General features: G+C 39.8%; 1 protein-coding gene across 2 annotated transcripts in view; it reads right to left on the bottom strand.

The window, feature by feature from the left end:
- Window positions 1-15,373: 15,373 nt before the first annotated feature.
- DNAI3 (dynein axonemal intermediate chain 3) overlaps window positions 15,374-18,902 on the bottom strand; it is a 74,464-nt gene continuing 70,935 nt past the window's right edge. The window contains exons 22-23 of one of the 2 annotated variants that reach the window (XM_003805290.5): window positions 18,766-18,888; window positions 15,374-16,048 (exon numbers count right to left, since the gene is read on the bottom strand). In XM_003805290.5, coding sequence (XP_003805338.3) covers window positions 15,905-16,048; window positions 18,766-18,888 — 267 coding nt within the window. In that variant the 3' untranslated portion in view covers window positions 15,374-15,904. Of the gene's footprint in view, window positions 16,049-18,765; window positions 18,889-18,902 lie in introns of those variants that run through there. The other variant, XM_063600036.1, reaches the window with a different exon arrangement.

Genomic DNA, 18,902 nt, shown 5'->3' on the forward strand with positions numbered 1-18,902 from the left:
TCTCTCATACTCTTTTCTCTTGAGAAGTAGCTAAATCCCCTCCCTTTTATGGAAATGGTAAAAGCACAGGATGTTATCCTCTAAAAATGACCACCTATTGCTTCCTCTTAATAAAGGACCAAATGTCACAAGATAAACTTTGGGACCCTTTTGTAAATGGAGTAGGAAGTGGAAATGCTGAACTGCACATAGGCAGTCAAAAAAAAAAAAAAAACACACACACACACATAAAGATTTTCCAGGTAATCACTAGGCAATTGCTGCCATGGGGCACCCAGTTAATTTGCAAAGTGGTCAAAGCAGCATATTCTCACCTCTTTTGGTAAATCCTTTCCCCTCAGGCCCCAGTGGCCATGTGCCACCTCTGGCTGCCTTGGGCCTCAGATATCCCAAGTAGTCTTGCCTTTCCTTCCTGTGCCCAACAGAATCTGTCTCCTGCTTCTCTACCTCCAGGGAAATCTTGCCTTCCATTTGGTTTTACAATCTTGCCTGGAAGAATGTGCTCTCATCACCTGATTCAAATGCTAAAGTGTTAATGATGGATAGGGTTTATTTGTACTTTATTTTAAAATGGGAGCATATTAAACTATGCCTAAGAAAGTACTGGAAGTATTCCTTAGGTTCTGTTGGTTCTTTTTGCTAACTGTGGGGTCCCTCGATGCTCCTGCTACAGTTCCATGTTATGTTCACTTCTGAAAGACTGTTGGCTTTTGTATTAGCCATCTCAACTTCTCAGGTCTACTTTCGGCCTCAGCCAGTAGGGAACAGTACTTAAGCCATTATCAGCCATATCCTTAATGCCTTTAAACAGGGCCTAGGTCACAAGGGGGTTGTTGGGCTTCTAACAAATCACCTAGTGGAAATTTTATGAAAGTCAGAATTGCATATGTAAATTTTTAAAATATACATACACATACGAAGGACTAACCAAAACAACTTTGAAAAAGAACAGAGTTGGAGGACCAACATTATCTGATTTTAAGGTGACTTATAAAGTGACAGTACTCAAGATGGTATAGTAATGGCATCAAAATAGACAAATCAATAGAATAAAAGTTCAGAAATAGATTCATACATATATGGACAACTGATTTTTGATGGGAAAATTCAGTGAAGAAAGAATAGTCTTTTCAACAAATGGTGCTGCAACAATAAAATATTTGCATGAAAAAAATGCTTTGATCCACATCTCATACCATATGTAAAAATGAACTCAAAATACATCATAGACCTAAATGTAAAGCCTAAAAGTATAAAACTTCTAGAAGAAAACCTTGGATTATGCACAGATTTCTCAGATTGGTCACCAAAAACATGATACATAAAAAATTTTTTTTTGATAAACTGAACTTCATCAAATTTACAAACTTCTGCACTTTGAAAGACCCTGTTGAGAGAATAAGAAGACGAACCACATTGGGAGTATATATTTGCATATATCTGATAATGGCCGGCATCTGGGATGTATAAAAAATTCCAAAGCCTCAATAATAATTAAAAAAACACTCCCCTTGCTCCCTGCAATGAGCAAAATACATGAACAAACACTTCATGAAAGAGTATATATGAATGGCAAATAAAGACATGAAAATTAACCACTATCATTAGTCATTAGGAAATGCAAATTAAAACCACAAAAAGATACCACCACACAGCAATTAGAATGGCTAAATTTGAAAACAGTGACCCTACTGGCAAGAATGTGGAAGAAATGAGACTCTCATATACTGCAGGTGGGAATGTAAAATGGCAAAACCACTTTTATTTAGCATTATCTTTAAAAAGTCAACATATACATACCACAGGATCCAGACATTCCATTCCTAGATATTTATCCAAAAGAAATGAATGCATATGTCTGTAAGGAAAACTTGTACAGAAATTATCATAGCAGACTAATTTGTAATAGCAAGATACTCATCTGACAAAGGTCTAATATCCAGAATCCACAAGGAATTTAAACAATTTTACAAGAAAAAAACAACCCCATCAAAAAGTGGGCAAAGGATATGAACAGACACTCCTCAAAAGAAGACATCTATGCAGCCAACAAACATGAAAAAAAGCTCATCATCATCACTGGTGGTCAGAGAAATGCAAATCAAAACCACAATGAGATACCATCTCACACCAGTTAGAATGGCGATCATTAAAAGGTGAGGAAACAACAGATGCTGGAGAGGATGTGGAGAAATAGGAACGCTTTTACACTGTTGGTGGGAATGTAAATTAGTTCAACCACTGTGAAAGACAGTGTAGCAATTCCTCGAGGATCTAGAACCAGAAATACCAGTTGACCCAGCAATTCCATTACTGGGTATATACCCAAAGGATTATAAATCATTCTACTATAAAGACACATGCACATGTATATTTATTGCAGCACTATTCACAATAGCAGACTTGGAACCAACCCAAATGCCCATAGACTGGGTAAAGAAAATGTGGCACATATACACCATGGAATACTGCGCAGCCATAAAAAAGGAGGGGTTCATGTCTTTGCAAGGACATGAAGCTGGAAACCATCATTCTCAGCAACTAACACAGGAACAGAAAACCAAACACTGCCTGTTCTCACTCATAAGTAGGAGTTGAACAATGAGAACACATGGACACAGGGAGGGGAGCATTATACACCAGGGCCTGCCAGGGGCCTGGGGGCTAAGGGGACGGATAGCATTAGCAGAAATACCTAATGTAGATGATGGGTTGATGGGTGCAGCAAACCACCATGACACGCATATACCTATGTAACAAACCTGCATGTTCTGCACATGTATCCCAGAACTTAAAGTATAATAAGAAAAAGAATGTATATTATCTAGATGCATCTATTTAAATTTAATGGGTATTAAATTTATTAAACATACCTACAAAATCTAAGTAAGACATGAATTTAAAAAAAATAAAAGAACAGTGCCTCACACTGTAATAGGAAATGACAGCTATTGCTATTAGGAGTACGGCATCTATTAACAGTTTCCAGCAGTAAACACAACCATTATCAAATAATAAAGACCTATTATAAAAATATTCAAGCAACAGAGATCTATTAAAATTTTTATCTTTGCTTCAAAATAATATGGAGTGAGGAGTGTAGGTTAAAGATTAGTCATGTACTGATCTTTATAAACGCTGGGGCTGGTAAAAGCCCCCTCTTTGCCTTGCACACTTGTCCCTTCTCCCATTCCATCCCTCAGAAGTAAACATAATGAACACATTGATGGCTACACTTACATACAGAGAAATGTGAATGTTAGTACAAATACACATACACAGTTTTACACAAGTGGGGTCATATTGGATATATTGTTTTGCAACTTGATTTTTCCCTTGATAATTTGTAAACTTCCTTTCTTGTTGGAATGAAGAATGTTCCTCATCATAGCTGAAGGTTCCTTGTCTGATGAACATATTTTGCCATTTTCCTACTGATGGACATGTAGATCCCTTCTGCACATTACAATTTTGTTCTGGCCAATATTTTCTCTCTCCTTTTTCTATTTCTTTTTTTATCATCTGCTTCATTTTTCATTTATCTATTTTCTCTCTTTAGTACCAGAAGTCAACACTTTTGTCAGCTTCTGGGTTAGCACTCCCCACCCACTGCTTCCTTGAATGCTCTGAAGACCAATGAATTCCTTATTCTATGAGCCTGACCTTTATAGGCCAAAAAAGAGAGAGAGAAATAACAATGAAAGTGAATTTCTACTACTGTTATGTTTAAGTCACAGTGCAGGCTGCTTTTGCTTTCCTGAGAAAGTATGTCAAGTGTTTTTTAAATTCTTTTTTAAAAATTCTTTTCTTTAAAACCTTATTTTTTTCTTGTTCTTTCTTTTCTCTTTTTTTTTCTTTTTCCTTGCCAGCAGAAAGTGAAGGAGGCACACTTTCAAGTTTGCTTTTTAATCCACAAACTCAACATTTTTTATTTTCTGTTTACTAAGTCATACAATTCCCTTGGAGGCAGACCTTTATGTGTCCCTTTATTAATGTTTTGTCCTTTATTTTCCACATAAAGTAATAAACTAATAAGTAAAATCTTTATTAGAATTTCTCTCCAACTTTGGAATCTTTTTATGAGGCTGTAGGAGCCTGAATAATAGTCCCAAAGCCATCCCTGCCCTAATCCTTGGAACCTGTGAATGTTACCTTATGTGGCAAAAAGGATTTGACAGATTAAGTTAAGGATTTTGAGATGGGGAGATTTTCCTGGATTATCTAGATGGGGCCTAAATGTAGTCACAGGAGTTCTTCTGAAAGGGAGGCAAGGGGAGATTTGACTAAAGAAGAGGAGAAGGCAATGTGTAGGTGGAAGCAGAGATTAGAGTGATGCAGCTACGAGCTAGCAAATGCCCACAGTAAGTTGGAGGAGGCAAGGAATGGGTTCTCTCTCCATTGGAGCTTCCAGATGGAACTAGCCCTGCTGGTTTCGAACTTCTGGTCTCTAGAACTGTGAGAGAACAAATTTCTCTTGTTTTAAGGTACAGAGTTCATGGTAGTCTGTCAGGAAATGAATACAGAGCTCTATTCACAATGTTCTGTAATTAATTATGCTATTTTTTTTTCAATTTGTTGCTTGTTATTGTTCTTTTTAATTGCTTTTCTTCCCAGTAGTTTGCAGACATCAAAACAAAGTTATATATTTAAAACTGGTGATAAACAATGAGTTTATAATAGCCTTTCATGATAAGTAGGGGCTTGTTTAACTCAACTCACCTGTTTTTTGCCTTCCCCACCGGCACTCTAGCTGCACCAAACTCCTAGGGCCTTGCTTTGATACGGTCCTGAATCTGCAATCCCACTCTCTAGAGGTTTCTGCTATTTATAGGCTTTTTTTTTCACCTTTATCAATTTTTAAGACACATAGCACTTATTTCCTGTTTTCCGTTCTAGGTATTTGAGTACACAGCTTATTGTGTCTACTGGATTGTATGTATTAAAGGCAAGGATACACTATACTTCCTTATCATCTTTCCTGGAACAAAGTAGAAAGAAATAAACTGACTATTTGGGAGGTAATTTCCCAAATAATGGCCCCAAAGAGATTCATGCCCTAATCCCTGGAACCTGTGAATGTTACCTTATAGAGGAAAAAGGATTTGATAGATTTAATTAAGCTAAGGATATTGAGAGGGGGAGATTGTCCCGGATTATCTAGATGAGCCCTAAATTTAGTCACAAGGATTCTGCTGAGAGGCAAATGGAGATTTGACTATAGAAGAGGAAAAGGCAGTGTGCAGATGGAAGCGGTTATTGACACATTATAGGTATAATAACTAATATTTACTGAGGATCTACTATGTTTCAGACGATGTAATGGGCATTTTATATATTCCGTCTCAGTTTATCCTCACAAGAGCCATGTGAAGTGGTTTTTCCAGTTATCCATTGCTACATAATAAACCGTCCCAAAACCTAGTGGCTTAAAATGATGACAGCATTGGCTGGGTGCGGTGGCTCACGCTTATAATCCCAGCACTTTGGGAGGCTGAGGTGGGCAGACAACCTGAGGTCAGGAGTTCGAGACCAGCCTGCCCAACATGGTGAAACCCTGTCTCTACTAAAAAAAAAAAAAAAAAAAAAAGAATGCAAAAAATACAAAAATTAGCCGGGTGTGGTGGCGGGAGCCTGTAATCCCAGCTACTCAGGAGGCTGAGGCAGGAGAATCACTTGAACCCAGGAGGCAGAGGTTGCAGTGAGCCGAGATCACGCTGCTGCACTCCAGCCTGGGTGACAGAGCAAGGCTGCAGTTCGAAAATAATAATAATAATAATAATAATAATAATAATAATAATAATAAATGACAGCATTTGCTTTACTCACCAATGTGCATTTGGACAGGTCAAGGCAGGGAAAGCTCATCTCTGCTCCGCTCTGCGTCAGCTAGGGTAGCTCGAAGGCTCAGGGTTGGAATCATCTGAAGGTTCATTCACTCACATGCCTGGTGGCTGACACTGGCCATGGGCCGAAACCTTATTTGGAGCTGTGGACTGGAACACCTCCATGCTCCCTCTCCTTGAGCTGCCTCACAATGGGTTCCCAGGGTGAGTGCCCAGTGAGAGAGAGCCAGGTGGAAGCTGTCTCACCCTTGATGACCTGGCTTCAGGTGAGATGCAGTGTCATTTCCACAGCATTCTGTTGTTCGAGGCAATCACAAAGTGCCACCCAGTTTCTAGAGGAGGGGAAATGGAGTCTGTCTCTTGATGGGATGTGGCAAGAAACGGTGGAATGGGAAATATTGCTCCACTTTTGAGAATTCCTTCTGCTGCAGCAGAAGCTCATCATGGTTAAATGATTGAAGCTGTAAGTGGCTGAGTGCTCAAAATTCTGACTCCAAAGCCCAGACTATGATTCAGATATTTCTCTTACTATGTGACTTTTAAAGCTATTAATATCACATGATCAATTCCTTTTATAATCTCTAAACAAATTCTTATAAGCACTCTTTATTATTTTTAAACAAAAATTTCTACTGATGCACATAGATGTACATAGTTTCAGGGTACATACGATCATTTAATACATTTATGTAGTTTGTAAAGATTAATCAGTACACGTGGAATATCCATCACCTTAAATATTTGTCTTTTCTTTATGCCAGAAACATTATTCTCTTCCAGCTATTTTGAAATCTACAATAGATTTTATTGACTATAGTCACCCCACTAATCTATTGAACACTAGGTCTTATTTTTTCTATCAAACCATATATTTGTACCCATTAATCAACTTCTCTTCACCCATACCACCCCCTCACCTTCCTGGACTCTGGTAACAACAAATCTGTTCTCCATCTTCATGAGATCCACCTTTTTAGCCCCCACAGATGAACTAGTACATGTGATATTTTTCTGTGCTTGTTTTATTTCATTTAACATAACCTCAAGTTCCATCCATGTTGATGCAAGTGGCAAGATTTCATTCTCTTTTATGGCTAAATAATATTCCACTGTGTGTACCACATTTTCTTTATCCAGTCATCTGTCGATAGGCACTTAGGTTGATTCCATGTTTTGGCTGTTGTGAATAGTGCTGCAATAAACATGGGAGTGCAGATGTCTCTTTGATATATTGATTTCCTTCCTTTTCAGTATATACCCAGTAGTGGAATTGCTGGATCATACGGTAGTTCTATTTTTAGTCTTTTGAGAAACCTCCAAACTGTTTTCCACAGTGGTTGTACTAATTTACATTCCCACCAGCAGCATAGTTCTTCTTTCTCTACATCTTTGCCAGCATTCATTATTGCCTGTCTTTTTGATAAAAGCCACATTAACTGGGGTGAAATGCTATTTCATTGTGGTTTTGATTTGCATTACTCTGATGATTAGTGATGTTGATCATTTTTTCATATACCTGTTGGATTTGTCATCTTTTGAGAAATGCCTATTCAGATATTTCGCCCATTTTTTAATCCAATTGTTCTTTTGCTATTCAGTAGTTTGAGCTCCTTATATATTCTGGTTATTAATCTTTTGTCAGATTGGTAATTTGCAAATATTTTCTCCCATTCTGTGGGTTGTCTCTTCACTTTGCTGACTGTTTCCTTTGCTGTGTGAAGCTTTTTAGCTTGATGTAATCCCATTTAGTCTATATTTACTTTGCTTGCCTGGAGCACTGTTCATTTTTCCATAGGAGGACTATATATGAAAACTTTTTCAAATGTGTATAGATACTGTTGTGCTGCATAACATACTAATTCATAGACCATTTTTGAATTTTTGGTAGCTTTTTATCCAGGGAAAGGGAATATCATTTTCAAGGAAGCAGAGGTGAGAGGATATAGCATGTGTGGAGAACAGCATGGAGTGAAATGGCTAGAGCAGAAGTAGAGGAGAGCAAGGCTGTAAGAGATGAGTTTACAAGCAAGCAGGGCCATGCCACAGGAAGGCAAAGAGATTAGACCCAATCCCCGAGGCAAGGAGGAGCCATTGAAACGTTGTGAGCAGGGAAGTGATGGATTTCAGGCCTGATTTTTAAATGACCACTTCGGCTTCAGTGTTGAGAATTTAAAAGCATAGGATTTGGAGTGATATGTAAATCTCAATTCACCCACTTACTGCATAATTTGGAATTTGCTTAGAATATTTTATGCTCGTTCAATCTGTAGACGCAGGTATTTTCAATTCAGGAAAGGTTTTTTTCCTTTTGATGTCTTTGGCTTTTTAATTTTCCTGGTGTCTTATTAACAGTGCATAGATTTAAGTTCAAATCCTGGGTTCCAACTGAGAGTTGGGCACACCTGTTCTAGTAAGACGGCGTGCTCTCTAATCTGCCCGGGTTCATCAGGATGGGCTTAGCTAATGGCATAACAAATAAACCCTGAAGTCTCGGTGGTTTAATATGATAAAGGGTTATCACCTGCTTGTGAAAAGTCTGATACAGAATGAGAAACTTTTCTCTACTTTGTAAATTATGGCCTCTGGAACACATAGCATGGGGAGATGAAGTTGGAAGGTTTCATGAGATGAGTTAAAGTCAGGCCTGGAGTGGCTTCCGTCACTTCCACCCACATCCTGTTGGCTAGGATTCGGTTAAAGGCTCCAATCTGACTGCAAAGGAGGCTGGTAAATGCAGAGGTACACGTGGATATTTGACCAGCAAAAGTGGTTTCTGCCATCTTCCTCCCCGTCCAGATTTTCTGTTACTCTCAATCAATTAAAATTGAGATTCTCATAATGAACTGATGCAGTTTTTTTATTTCAAATTCTGTCTACAGCATATCATTTCTGAGGACTAGACACCTCACAAGTACTCCCTACTTATAGCCCAGGTGTTTTTCTGGAGTTTGCCCTCTCCTGATGCTAAGGTGCCTGTTAGAGAAATGCAGACAAAATTCCAACAGTCTTAAAAAATAAAATGTATGATTGAGTAATGGCTACATGGTTCCCTACTTGACATGGATGGGTTGAAAGGAACATACAGAATGTCATCCTGCCTTTTAAACAAGTGGCTTTCATATGACCATGTCTAATATTTTTCCCTTTTTCTAAGTTTCAGACTTTAAGATCCATTTGTTTGTATTTTTTATTTTTTTCCTATTCTCATCTGCTGAGAGGACCCACATAATTATTAAACTAATTAGCTACTAATACATGTAAATTATTTATCTAGTAGGGTAAGAGAATGGATATCTTGGTTAGCTGTTTTTTTAGTAGGTACAAGGTTTCACCATGTTGGCCAGGCTAGTGTTGAACTCCTGACTTCAGGTAATCTGCCTGCCTCAGCCACCCAAAGTGCTGGGATTACAGGCATGAGCCACCAAGCCAGGCCAAGCTGACTGTTAATTAAACACTAGCAGGAATGACAATGTAATAAAAATATACTACAATAAATATAATTAAACTTCCTTTGATAATTCAAAAGTGACCTCAGAATCCCAAAGGAGTTCAGCATCTATGTAAAATATTTTAATATGTATTTTACATATTTTTTTAAAGCACTTAGACTTTACAAAGTGCTTTCATATGTTTTATCTTATTTAATCTTTATAATTCCATGCAGTGGGAGTTATTATCCCCATTTGTTGGATGAAGAAATGAATCAGAAAGGTTATTTACCCAACATTACAAAGCTTGAGACGAGCTGTCTTTATACTGATGACCACCAGCAATTATTGTCCAGTCCTGCAGACATGAATTCTGACATTTGGATGGACCTTGAATTTGGTTCTACACATGATGATAACTCCTTAATAAAAAGTTGCTTATTTGTCTTTTGTTGTCATAAATGTTCATTGCAGAACTAGAAAATAATGAAGTTCTAGCTATTGGTTGTTAGGATTCTGGATAATTGGGAGTTCATTCTGTTTTGTTTTGTTTTTGAGACAGTCTCACTCTGTCATCCAGGCTGAAGTGCAGCGGCACGATCTCAGCTCACTGCAACCTCTCCTTCTCTGGTTCAAGCGACTCTTGTGCCTCAGCCTCCTGAGTAGATGGGATTACAGGCACACACCACCACACCCGGCTAATTTTTTTGTATTTTTAGTAGAGATGGGCTTTTGCCAAGTTGCCTGGGCTAGTCTTGGGGTTACAGGAGTGAGCAACCATGACTGGCCTCTGTTTTTTATTTGTTATATTTAGATCCATACAAACTTCACTATAAATGAACAATTGGTATCAATTCAATTGTTAATTTAGCTTTTTTACAAAGGCTGAAATAAAGTAGACACTTTCTTTTCTTTTTTTTTTTTTTTTTGAGACAGAGTTTTGCTCTCATCGCCTAGGCTGGAATGCAGTGGTGCAATCTCGGCCCACTCCAACCTCCGCCTCCCAGGTTCAAGTGATTCTCCTGCCTCAGCTTCCTGAGTAGCTGGGATTACAGGCGCTCACCACCAGGCCCAGCTAATTTTTTGTATTTTTAGTAGAGACAGGGTTTCACCATATTGGGCAGGCTGGTCTTGAACTCCTGACCTCAGGTGATCCACCTGCCTCGGCTTCCCAAAGTGCTGGGATTATAGGTGTGAGCCACCATTCCCAGCCAAAGCTGGGATTTTAGATTTTACTTAGCATTATTTTCTAAAGTTTTTTTTTCTCTAAAGGGAATTATTATTCTTAAAAATATGGTTCCTAAAAAGTACTGGAAAATGCATCTCTAGTTGACAGGGAAGAATGTGAAATCTTCTATTTTACAACTTTCTTCCTTTTCTTAAGAAAAAAAAAGAATAAAAACATCTCAGAATATCACATATACAGATGAGTTTGGGAAAGCTTATTTTCTGTCTTTTTAAGTTTGGAGCATTGGCATTGTAGAAAAACACAACCTATATTATCTGTCATACTCACCGTCTATGTTTTTTATGTCATATTTGTTAACAAGAAAGCATTTAAAAGCAATTACACAACTTTTAAAAATCCATCGTTTCCCAATAAGCTCCCAAGGCTGGTTTTGCTGGTGTGCAGGGTTCTGCTCTGACAGTGTGTACTGTTTCACATGAGCCCGTGCGTGCCCGCAGAGAGCTGATCAGCCATGGCAGGAGGAAATTGACCACGCAGGGGTTCATCAGCCCTTCACTGAGATATTTAATTTCCGTTGTGAGGACCTTGCTCAGTTGCACAGATCTGCCCTGGCAATGGCAACCTAGCAACCCGGTGGAGCAGCACCGACCCTGGGCAGCGCTCCGAGGTAGAAGGGTGCAGGGAGATGTTAATTATTTACAGTGCTGGATTAGTGAAGCCGTGAAGAGCACCTAGGCCACCATCCAACTGGAGTTAATTGCCTTTTCATCTGAAGTGCACACACACGATGTGCTTATCTGAGGACCTGAAAATATGCTGGTTTAATTACATGTTTCTTGGCGGATAAAAAGCAATTTGTAAAGCTGAATGATCATTAAATTTAATTGAAATTAATCAAATATTAGAATGATCAATTTTCTGAGTAGCATTATCAGTTCTGCAAAAAAGAAAGCTGTTCAAATTTATTTAAATTTTATGTTAAATAGTATGTCCAACACTTGTGGTCTCATATTAAGATGATCAAAGGCTAATATTAAACCAGGCATGGACAGTCACTGCTTAAGTTGCACTTGAGTCTGGGAAACATTCCTGTTATTATTAGTAGCAACAAAAAGTTAAAATCAGAGATTACTACATAGAACAAAGAGGAAACACTACGTTTCTCTGGTGTGTGTGTGTGTGTGTGCGTGTGTGCATACACCTGTGACCAAGCAAGAACAGGCAACAACATTCATTAAGCGCCAACTATATTCCAGGTGCTTTATATACATTGTCTTTGCATGGGGTAGGCTAGGTATTATTATTATTATCCCCATTTACAGACAAGGCATCTAAGACTTAGGGGATAGTGCAGTTTGCCCAAGGCGACGAAGATGGGATTTGGACTCAGGTCTGCCAGGACCTAAAGACCCCTGTCTTTTCACTACACTGTAGACCAGACCAAATGACTTAAGGTCAGAAGATCAGATTGACTCACAGTGGGTGGTAGGGGAAAGGGTTGGAGCTGTGGGAATTGGAAGGAGGCATACCAGTTAACTCCATTTGCATTCACACCTGATATTCCTACATCTTCAGTACAGGTGGTTAGCATCCTCGCTTGAGCCTCAGCTGTGTTCTTTACTGGGATTCAGCATGCCTGGCCTTGTCTGCCAAATGGAAGTTCTGGGCCAAACAAAAGGACCTTAGCTTAAGGGGTTGAAGAGCCTCAGAGAAAACTCATCCCAGAGAAGGAAGAGACATCACTATGAGTTTGTCTGTTTCAAAGTCTTAGTGTCCAAGAGAGGTATCATGAATAATTAAACCACGCTGAGTGGTCTGAGATGAATCCTATCATCTTCTGTCCTTTCCTCTTTTCTTCCATAGGTACCAGACCTGCATGAGCTCTGAAGGCTCTGCCTTGCTTCTTGCACCTCTGCTACTGCCTTGGTGTTTGCTTCTCGCTGAACTTGAACTAACCCAGAAGCATTGTCCCAGCACCTTCCCCCATGTTACAGGCCATTAGGCAGCTCTAGCATTTTGAGAGAAGGGATCCCTGAGTGCCTGGTGGTTGTGGGCTTGAACATATGTGACTCCATCTTCATCCCAGTGGCCACTGGACACACTTGGGGGCACTCTGCAGAAGGCTAGCATACCTGAGAAGCAAGTGGGGCAAGGTCCCATGAAACCTGGGCTATGGCTGCGTATGTGTCCTCTCGGTGGCCACAGGTGATGAGACTCAGGAAAACTGAGGTTATAAACACACAATGAAAATACCACACCAGGTCTGGGAGCAGTAGCTCACGCCTGTAATCCCAGCACTTTGGGAAGCCCAGGCAGGTGGATCACTTGAGGTCAGGAGTTCAAGATCTGCCTGGCCAACATGTGAAACCCTGTCTCTGCTAAAAATACAAAAATTAGCTGGGAATAGTGGCACATGCCTGTAATCCCAGCTACTCAGGAGGCTGAGGCAGGGGAATCACTTGAACCTGGGAGGTGGAGGTTGCAGTGAGCCGACAACGAGCCACTGCACTCCAGCCTGGGCAACAGAGTGAGACTCCATCTCAAAAAAAAAAAAAAAAAAAGAAAAAGAAAAAAGACAAAAATCACACTGAACTAATAATAACTGCTATCATAACCATAAGGAGCCCCATGTTTAGTTTCTATAGCAAGAATTTTACAACCATTTTGTATTTGTAAATCAGGCAAAACATATTTACTGCTTGCCATATGCTAGCCACTATACTAAGCTTTATATTTGCTAACCCTAAGGCAGACACTTATTCAATACCCATTACTCCAGTCCTTTATGCTAACAACACCCTGCTTTTATTTGAGACAACAATGTGCTCAGCCTCCAGTCATGGTTTATGACACTCAGTTATGACACACCTGTTCTCTGCAGTCCCAGCTTCTTTTCATTGAAGAGAGGGAGACTGGGTTATGGAACACACTTCTGGAAGACTACAGGTGAAACCCCTCACCCCTTTCAGGCCTTGTTCAAGTGTCACCTTCCCTGACCATCCTGTTTAAAATGGTAGACCCTGGCACATAGAAGGCACTCAATATATTTTTTTAAAGTCGGGTGTGGTGGTATGTGTCTGTAGTCCTAACTACTCAGGAGCCTGAGGCAAGAGGATTGCTTAAGCCCAACAGCTTGAGGCTGCAGTGAGCTATGATTGCATCACTGCACTCCAGCCTGTGCAACTGAGTGAGGCCCTGTCTCTAAAAACAAACAAACCATTTTTTAGAGTGAACTCGTGAAAATAAAATTAGAAAAATCTCTGGAGAAAGTACTGAACAGCAAGCACAGATGCCCAGGGAGAGGAAGATGCCTGGCATGTTTGGTGAACAGGAGGCCAGCATGACTGGGATGGGTGTGATGGAGGGGAGAGGAAGGAGGGATGGGACCAGGTGACAGTGGAAGGCCTGCCTGCACAAGGGCTTGCAGGGCACAGACAGGCATTGGGAACATACTCTGAGTGATCATACTATGAGGTTGAGGAAGGATTCTGGGCAGAAGGATGACAGCATCTGACAGCATCCATTTAAAACTACCATCTGGCTGTGGCTGAAAGAGACTGAAAATGACAACATAGAAACAGGGAGAACAGGAGGCTGCTGCAAAATCCAAGCTGGTGATGATGCAGCTTGGACCATGGTGGTAGCAGTGAGGGAGAAGAGAAGCGATCAGGTTTCACATGCATACTGAACATGTAGTCAACAGGACTTGCCGACAGATTGGATGTGGATTGTGAAAGAAAGGAGATGAAGGATGACCTTAAGGCCCCAAGCAGCATCATGGCTGGGAGGACTGCTGGAGGAATGGGTTTTGAAGGGAAACATCAAGCACTCAATTTTGGACATGTTTAAGTTTGAGATGCCTATTAAACATCCAAGTGGAGATACAAAAGGTCAAATAGATACACATCTCTTGATTTTAGAGAGAAGGCCAGGTCAGGGACAGAGGTAGTATCTAAAGCCTTGAGAGTGGATGCATGCACCTAGAAAGTGAGTGCAGAGAAAAGAAAGAATAAAAGAAGTTCAAGTGTAAGGATGAGCCCTGGGATATTTCAATCATGATGACAATAATATGTGCCAGGCACAGGCCCCTTATCTGCAGGGGCTCATTTGCCCCTTACATAAATGCTGCAAGTTAAGTTCTCTCAACCTGACTTGATGGAAGGGGAATCTGTTTCACAGAGCTGGGTCATCTGTTCAAGGGCACACAGGTGGTTAAGAGCTAAAACCTACCCGACAAAGTTTTCCTTCCTCTAGCAATCTAACTTATAAACCTTGGTATTATCCTTTGTCTTCCCCTCCCCATCCAACCAGCCTTTGATTTCTATCTTCACATTAAACTTTGGTACAGGGCATCCTAATCCTTTGCCCTGAACAATTCCTCCTGCCTCCTAATAGGATTTCTTGCCATGAGACTCTCCCCTGCTCTAGTTCATTCCTTGTTTCCTAAAAATAAAGCTGATCGGGTCAACTTCCTGTTTAGTCCTTCCATTCATTCCCCATAAATTCTAATCCAGCTCCTTAGCTTGGTAAACAGGAGCCTTCACAATCTGGCTCCAAGCTCTTTTGTGTCTCAGTTTCACATACTGTTGTTGCTTTTTGGTGCCTATGCTGGGCTTAAACAGCATGGGAACAAAAAGGCAACTGCAGTACATGATGTCAGGCACCTGATGGTGTGAGCTGTGTCTTGTTCCACATCTCAGGGGAAAGCTTTCTGCTTGTCACCATGAAGTACGATGTTTGGTGTAGTATTGTTTTACACGCCCTTCATCACATTGCAGGAATTCTTTCTGTAGATGCTAAGAATGTATCATTATTATCATGAATTGATGTCAACTTTTATGAAATGTTTTTCTGCATCGACTTGGCATCATAATTTCTCTCTTTTGATTAATCACTGATTTATTTTCTACTCTTAAATTAACCTTATCTTCCTTGGATAAACCCAACTTGGTCTTCATGTGTTAACCTCTTTAAAAAATATATATATATATTTCTGGATTTGATTTGCTAATATTTTGTTTAGCACATGGCCCTACAGTTTGTACAGTGGCCAAGGGGAAGCACTTTTTTTGGAAAGGTGGCCAAAAGCAAGCTGATAAGTAGGAGCAGTTTGATTTCCCCTTCTGCCTGGGATGAGGGCCTCTGTGTGGACAGCAAGGATTGGGATGGAAGGGACATCCAAAGTTCTCTATTATTATAGGAAAATGCAAATTTTGTTATTGAAAACATTCATTAAAAACACTTTCATATTCAGTACAAAATTTGGTACATATGTGGTACAAAAACTGAAATAGATCTCATTGCTAAAATTCAAAAGTTTTAATAGCAGGGAAATAAAAGTCTATAAATGAGCCTGTATATATACATGTTCAGCTTGCCAGTTCACCTGACATAAAAATAAATAGAGGGAAGAAGTCCCCAAAACACCCCTTCAGGAAGCTTTTTTACATCACCTCCATGTATGACCCCTTCTCTGTGACTTTGATTAGGCCAAGGTTGATAAGAACAGTCTTTTCCAGTTCCAGATAATTCTCGTAGTCCATTTTTAATTCAGCCTGCATTTGTTCTTTTGACTTCTGATATGTTTTCTGGGGGGGAAGAAAAACAAGACATCCCTATAAAACACTGATATCTAAAAATACCAAAGGATGAGAAGGGGCTGTTTGTGAATAGTTGACCTGGCTACTGTTTTCTGGAAAGGGTTGGATGGAGGGCAGGAAGGCAGGAGGGCAGGTGGGCGGGAGGCAGTCAGATGTGCTGGGAAAGGAGGGAGTGGGGGGAAACATGGTCCCCAACCACTGTCTCTCAAAAAAAGTCCCTTTTTCCGGCCTTCTTCCCTATAACTCTTGTTTCCCTTATGTAGACTGGAGGGTGACTAATAGCCTAGAGGTTGCAGAATTCTTTTGAAATCTCCCTCTTCTGAGTCCATATGGATGGCATAGCTTGTGGATCACACGGCAATGACTACTCTCCCAGGCTGAGTCTCCAGCTGAAATTCTGGTTAGGAAAATTCCCATTTCATATGCGACCAGAGCAGTGATTATTATTGTCCATTGAGGAGTGAGCTGTTTCCAGATTTTATGTTTGCAAAGAGACAGGTGCATGATTTTCCTGAAATCTGTGTTGAACTGTACAGCCTCATCCTGGCACCTGGTGAGCACTCATACAGGCCAGCCTTGCTGGACGAACATGTGAACACTTTCTATGTGCCAGTTATTGGCTAAGTGCTGTAAATATTTTAACTCATTTAAGCTCCATTGCAATCTTCTGAGGTTGTTACTGTTGCCATTTCCCCCTTTATCAGCCATTGCTTAGAAGGAGACATTTCTGACTAACATTAGTTGTTTTTCCTTAGTGACTTTTTTTATGTTCTAAATGTAACAGAGGAACCCTTTCAAATTCATTCATATACCCACAATCTATTAATAGTTGCAGAGAAAATTTGAGAAGTGGTGGCTTTACTTAAAAGAGGGCACCATATCAAATGGAAATGAAGTTACAAGAAGTTGGGAAGGTTTTGGAAATTAAAAAGTATAATACAATTTAAGATATTATTATTATAATATTCAGGTGTTTAAAAAGTATTTCACATGCAAATTATTTTTGGATTATCCACAATTCTACTCGCTCCCACCGATGTAGATAATTAGGAGCTGTTGCTATGGTATTTAAACACTCATAATAATCGTGGATAATTGCTGGGGAAGGGGAAGGGTGGCAGATTATCTCCCACAATAGAATCTCAACAAATCAACGTTTGTTAAGTGCAAAAGAACAAAACTAAGATCAATTTGTTTGTAGCAGTGGAATGCAATGAAAGTTTAATTGGCATTCTTTTACACTTTGTCACCAAACATGTTTTTGAAATGAGATCCTCTGCTTTTATTGCACTAATTAGTATTTATCAATAAGTGATAATGTTAATTTATTTGCTAATGCAGCACATTACAATATTTCCACATGCTAATGCTTTTTTTTTTTTTCTTTTGAGATGGAGTTTCGCTCTTGTTGCCCAGGATGGAGTGCAATGGCACAATCTCGGCTCACCGTAACCTCCGCCTCCCAGGTTCAAGTGATTCTCCTGCCTCAGCCTCCCGAGTAGCTGGGATTACAGGTATGTGCCACCATGCCCGGCTTATTTTGTATTTTTAGTAGAGACAGGGTTTCTCCATGTGGGTCAAGCTGGTCTCGAACTCCTGACCTTGTGATCTGCCCGCCTCAGCCTCCCAAAGTGCTGGGATTACAGGTGTGAGCCACCGCGCCCAGTGCCACATGCTAATGCTTTTGAGACTGAAGGCCTCATGTGAGTAATTGTGTTTGAGGACGTATGTATTTGGCTATACGGAACCTACAGATGGGATCAATGATGAAATGCTGGTAACAAAAGCGCAAAGGAGAGAGGGAGCAAGAGGGAAACAGAAATTGAGACTGAGGTGATCTCAAGTGAGAAAGAGAGAAAAGCCTAATTCACAAAGTATTTAGAAGCCCAAAATTCCAGTGGGCAAGGGAAGACCAGCAGAGTCACAGAATTCGTATCAAACAGGGAGAAGCTGAGAAAGAGGAGCATGGGGTGCTTTAGAGCTTAGGTTCTTTTTTGGCAGAGTTTAAGACGGATGTGCCCTGTACCAAATTCTCCTCTATTTCAAGTTTCATAGCTTCAGCATATCATATACAGTAAAATTCACCTCTTTCTCTCTACCCCCTCATATCTATCTATCTGTCTATCTATCTATTTATCTATCTATCTATCATCTATCTAATCTATCATCTATCATTATAATTATAATAGCACTATTTACTGAAAGTCCATTTGTCACTTTCTTTAACTGACAGCCTTACAGTAATCCTAGTTATTAGTATTCCCATTTTCAAGATAAGAGACCTGAAGCTCAGCAAAGGTGACAGCCTTGCTCCAAATCTCACAGCTAGTCAGTGGCAGAGTTGGGATTTCAGCCCACGTGTCTTCATTCCATATTCAACTCTTTTTGCACCACCTTCTTTAATGCATTATTCACCAGATATTAAAATTCTATAATGAAAGCATTCAAATTTTGAATTAAGGTATCTGTACTAAAGGACTTTGAAATTATAGAAAATTTCAGAAACTTAAATTGGACAGAATCTCACTAGGTGTCTAACTGGCAGTGAGCTAGGAAATCAAAGGAATGCCCTCTTGACTCTCATGAGAAGAAGAGAAGAATGTGAAAAAGTATAACTTTTCTATGGAAACTGTGGATTAAGCCAAACAAATATATTTCCACTGGTGTTTGAGGAAAACATCTTTCATTTCTGAAATTTAACTTACAACTTTTTTCTTTGCCATTTCTAGTTCCATTTCTTTCTTTTCTTGCTCACGAATTTTTTTGCGCTGTTCTACGTATTCCAGATGCTTGACTTCTCTTTCAAAGTAGTGGTTGACACTTGCCATCTGTTAGAAACAGA

The sequence above is a fragment of the Pan paniscus genome, chromosome 1, assembly GCF_029289425.2.
Source record: "Pan paniscus chromosome 1, NHGRI_mPanPan1-v2.0_pri, whole genome shotgun sequence".
In the NCBI taxonomy this organism is placed as follows: Eukaryota; Metazoa; Chordata; class Mammalia; order Primates; family Hominidae; genus Pan; species Pan paniscus.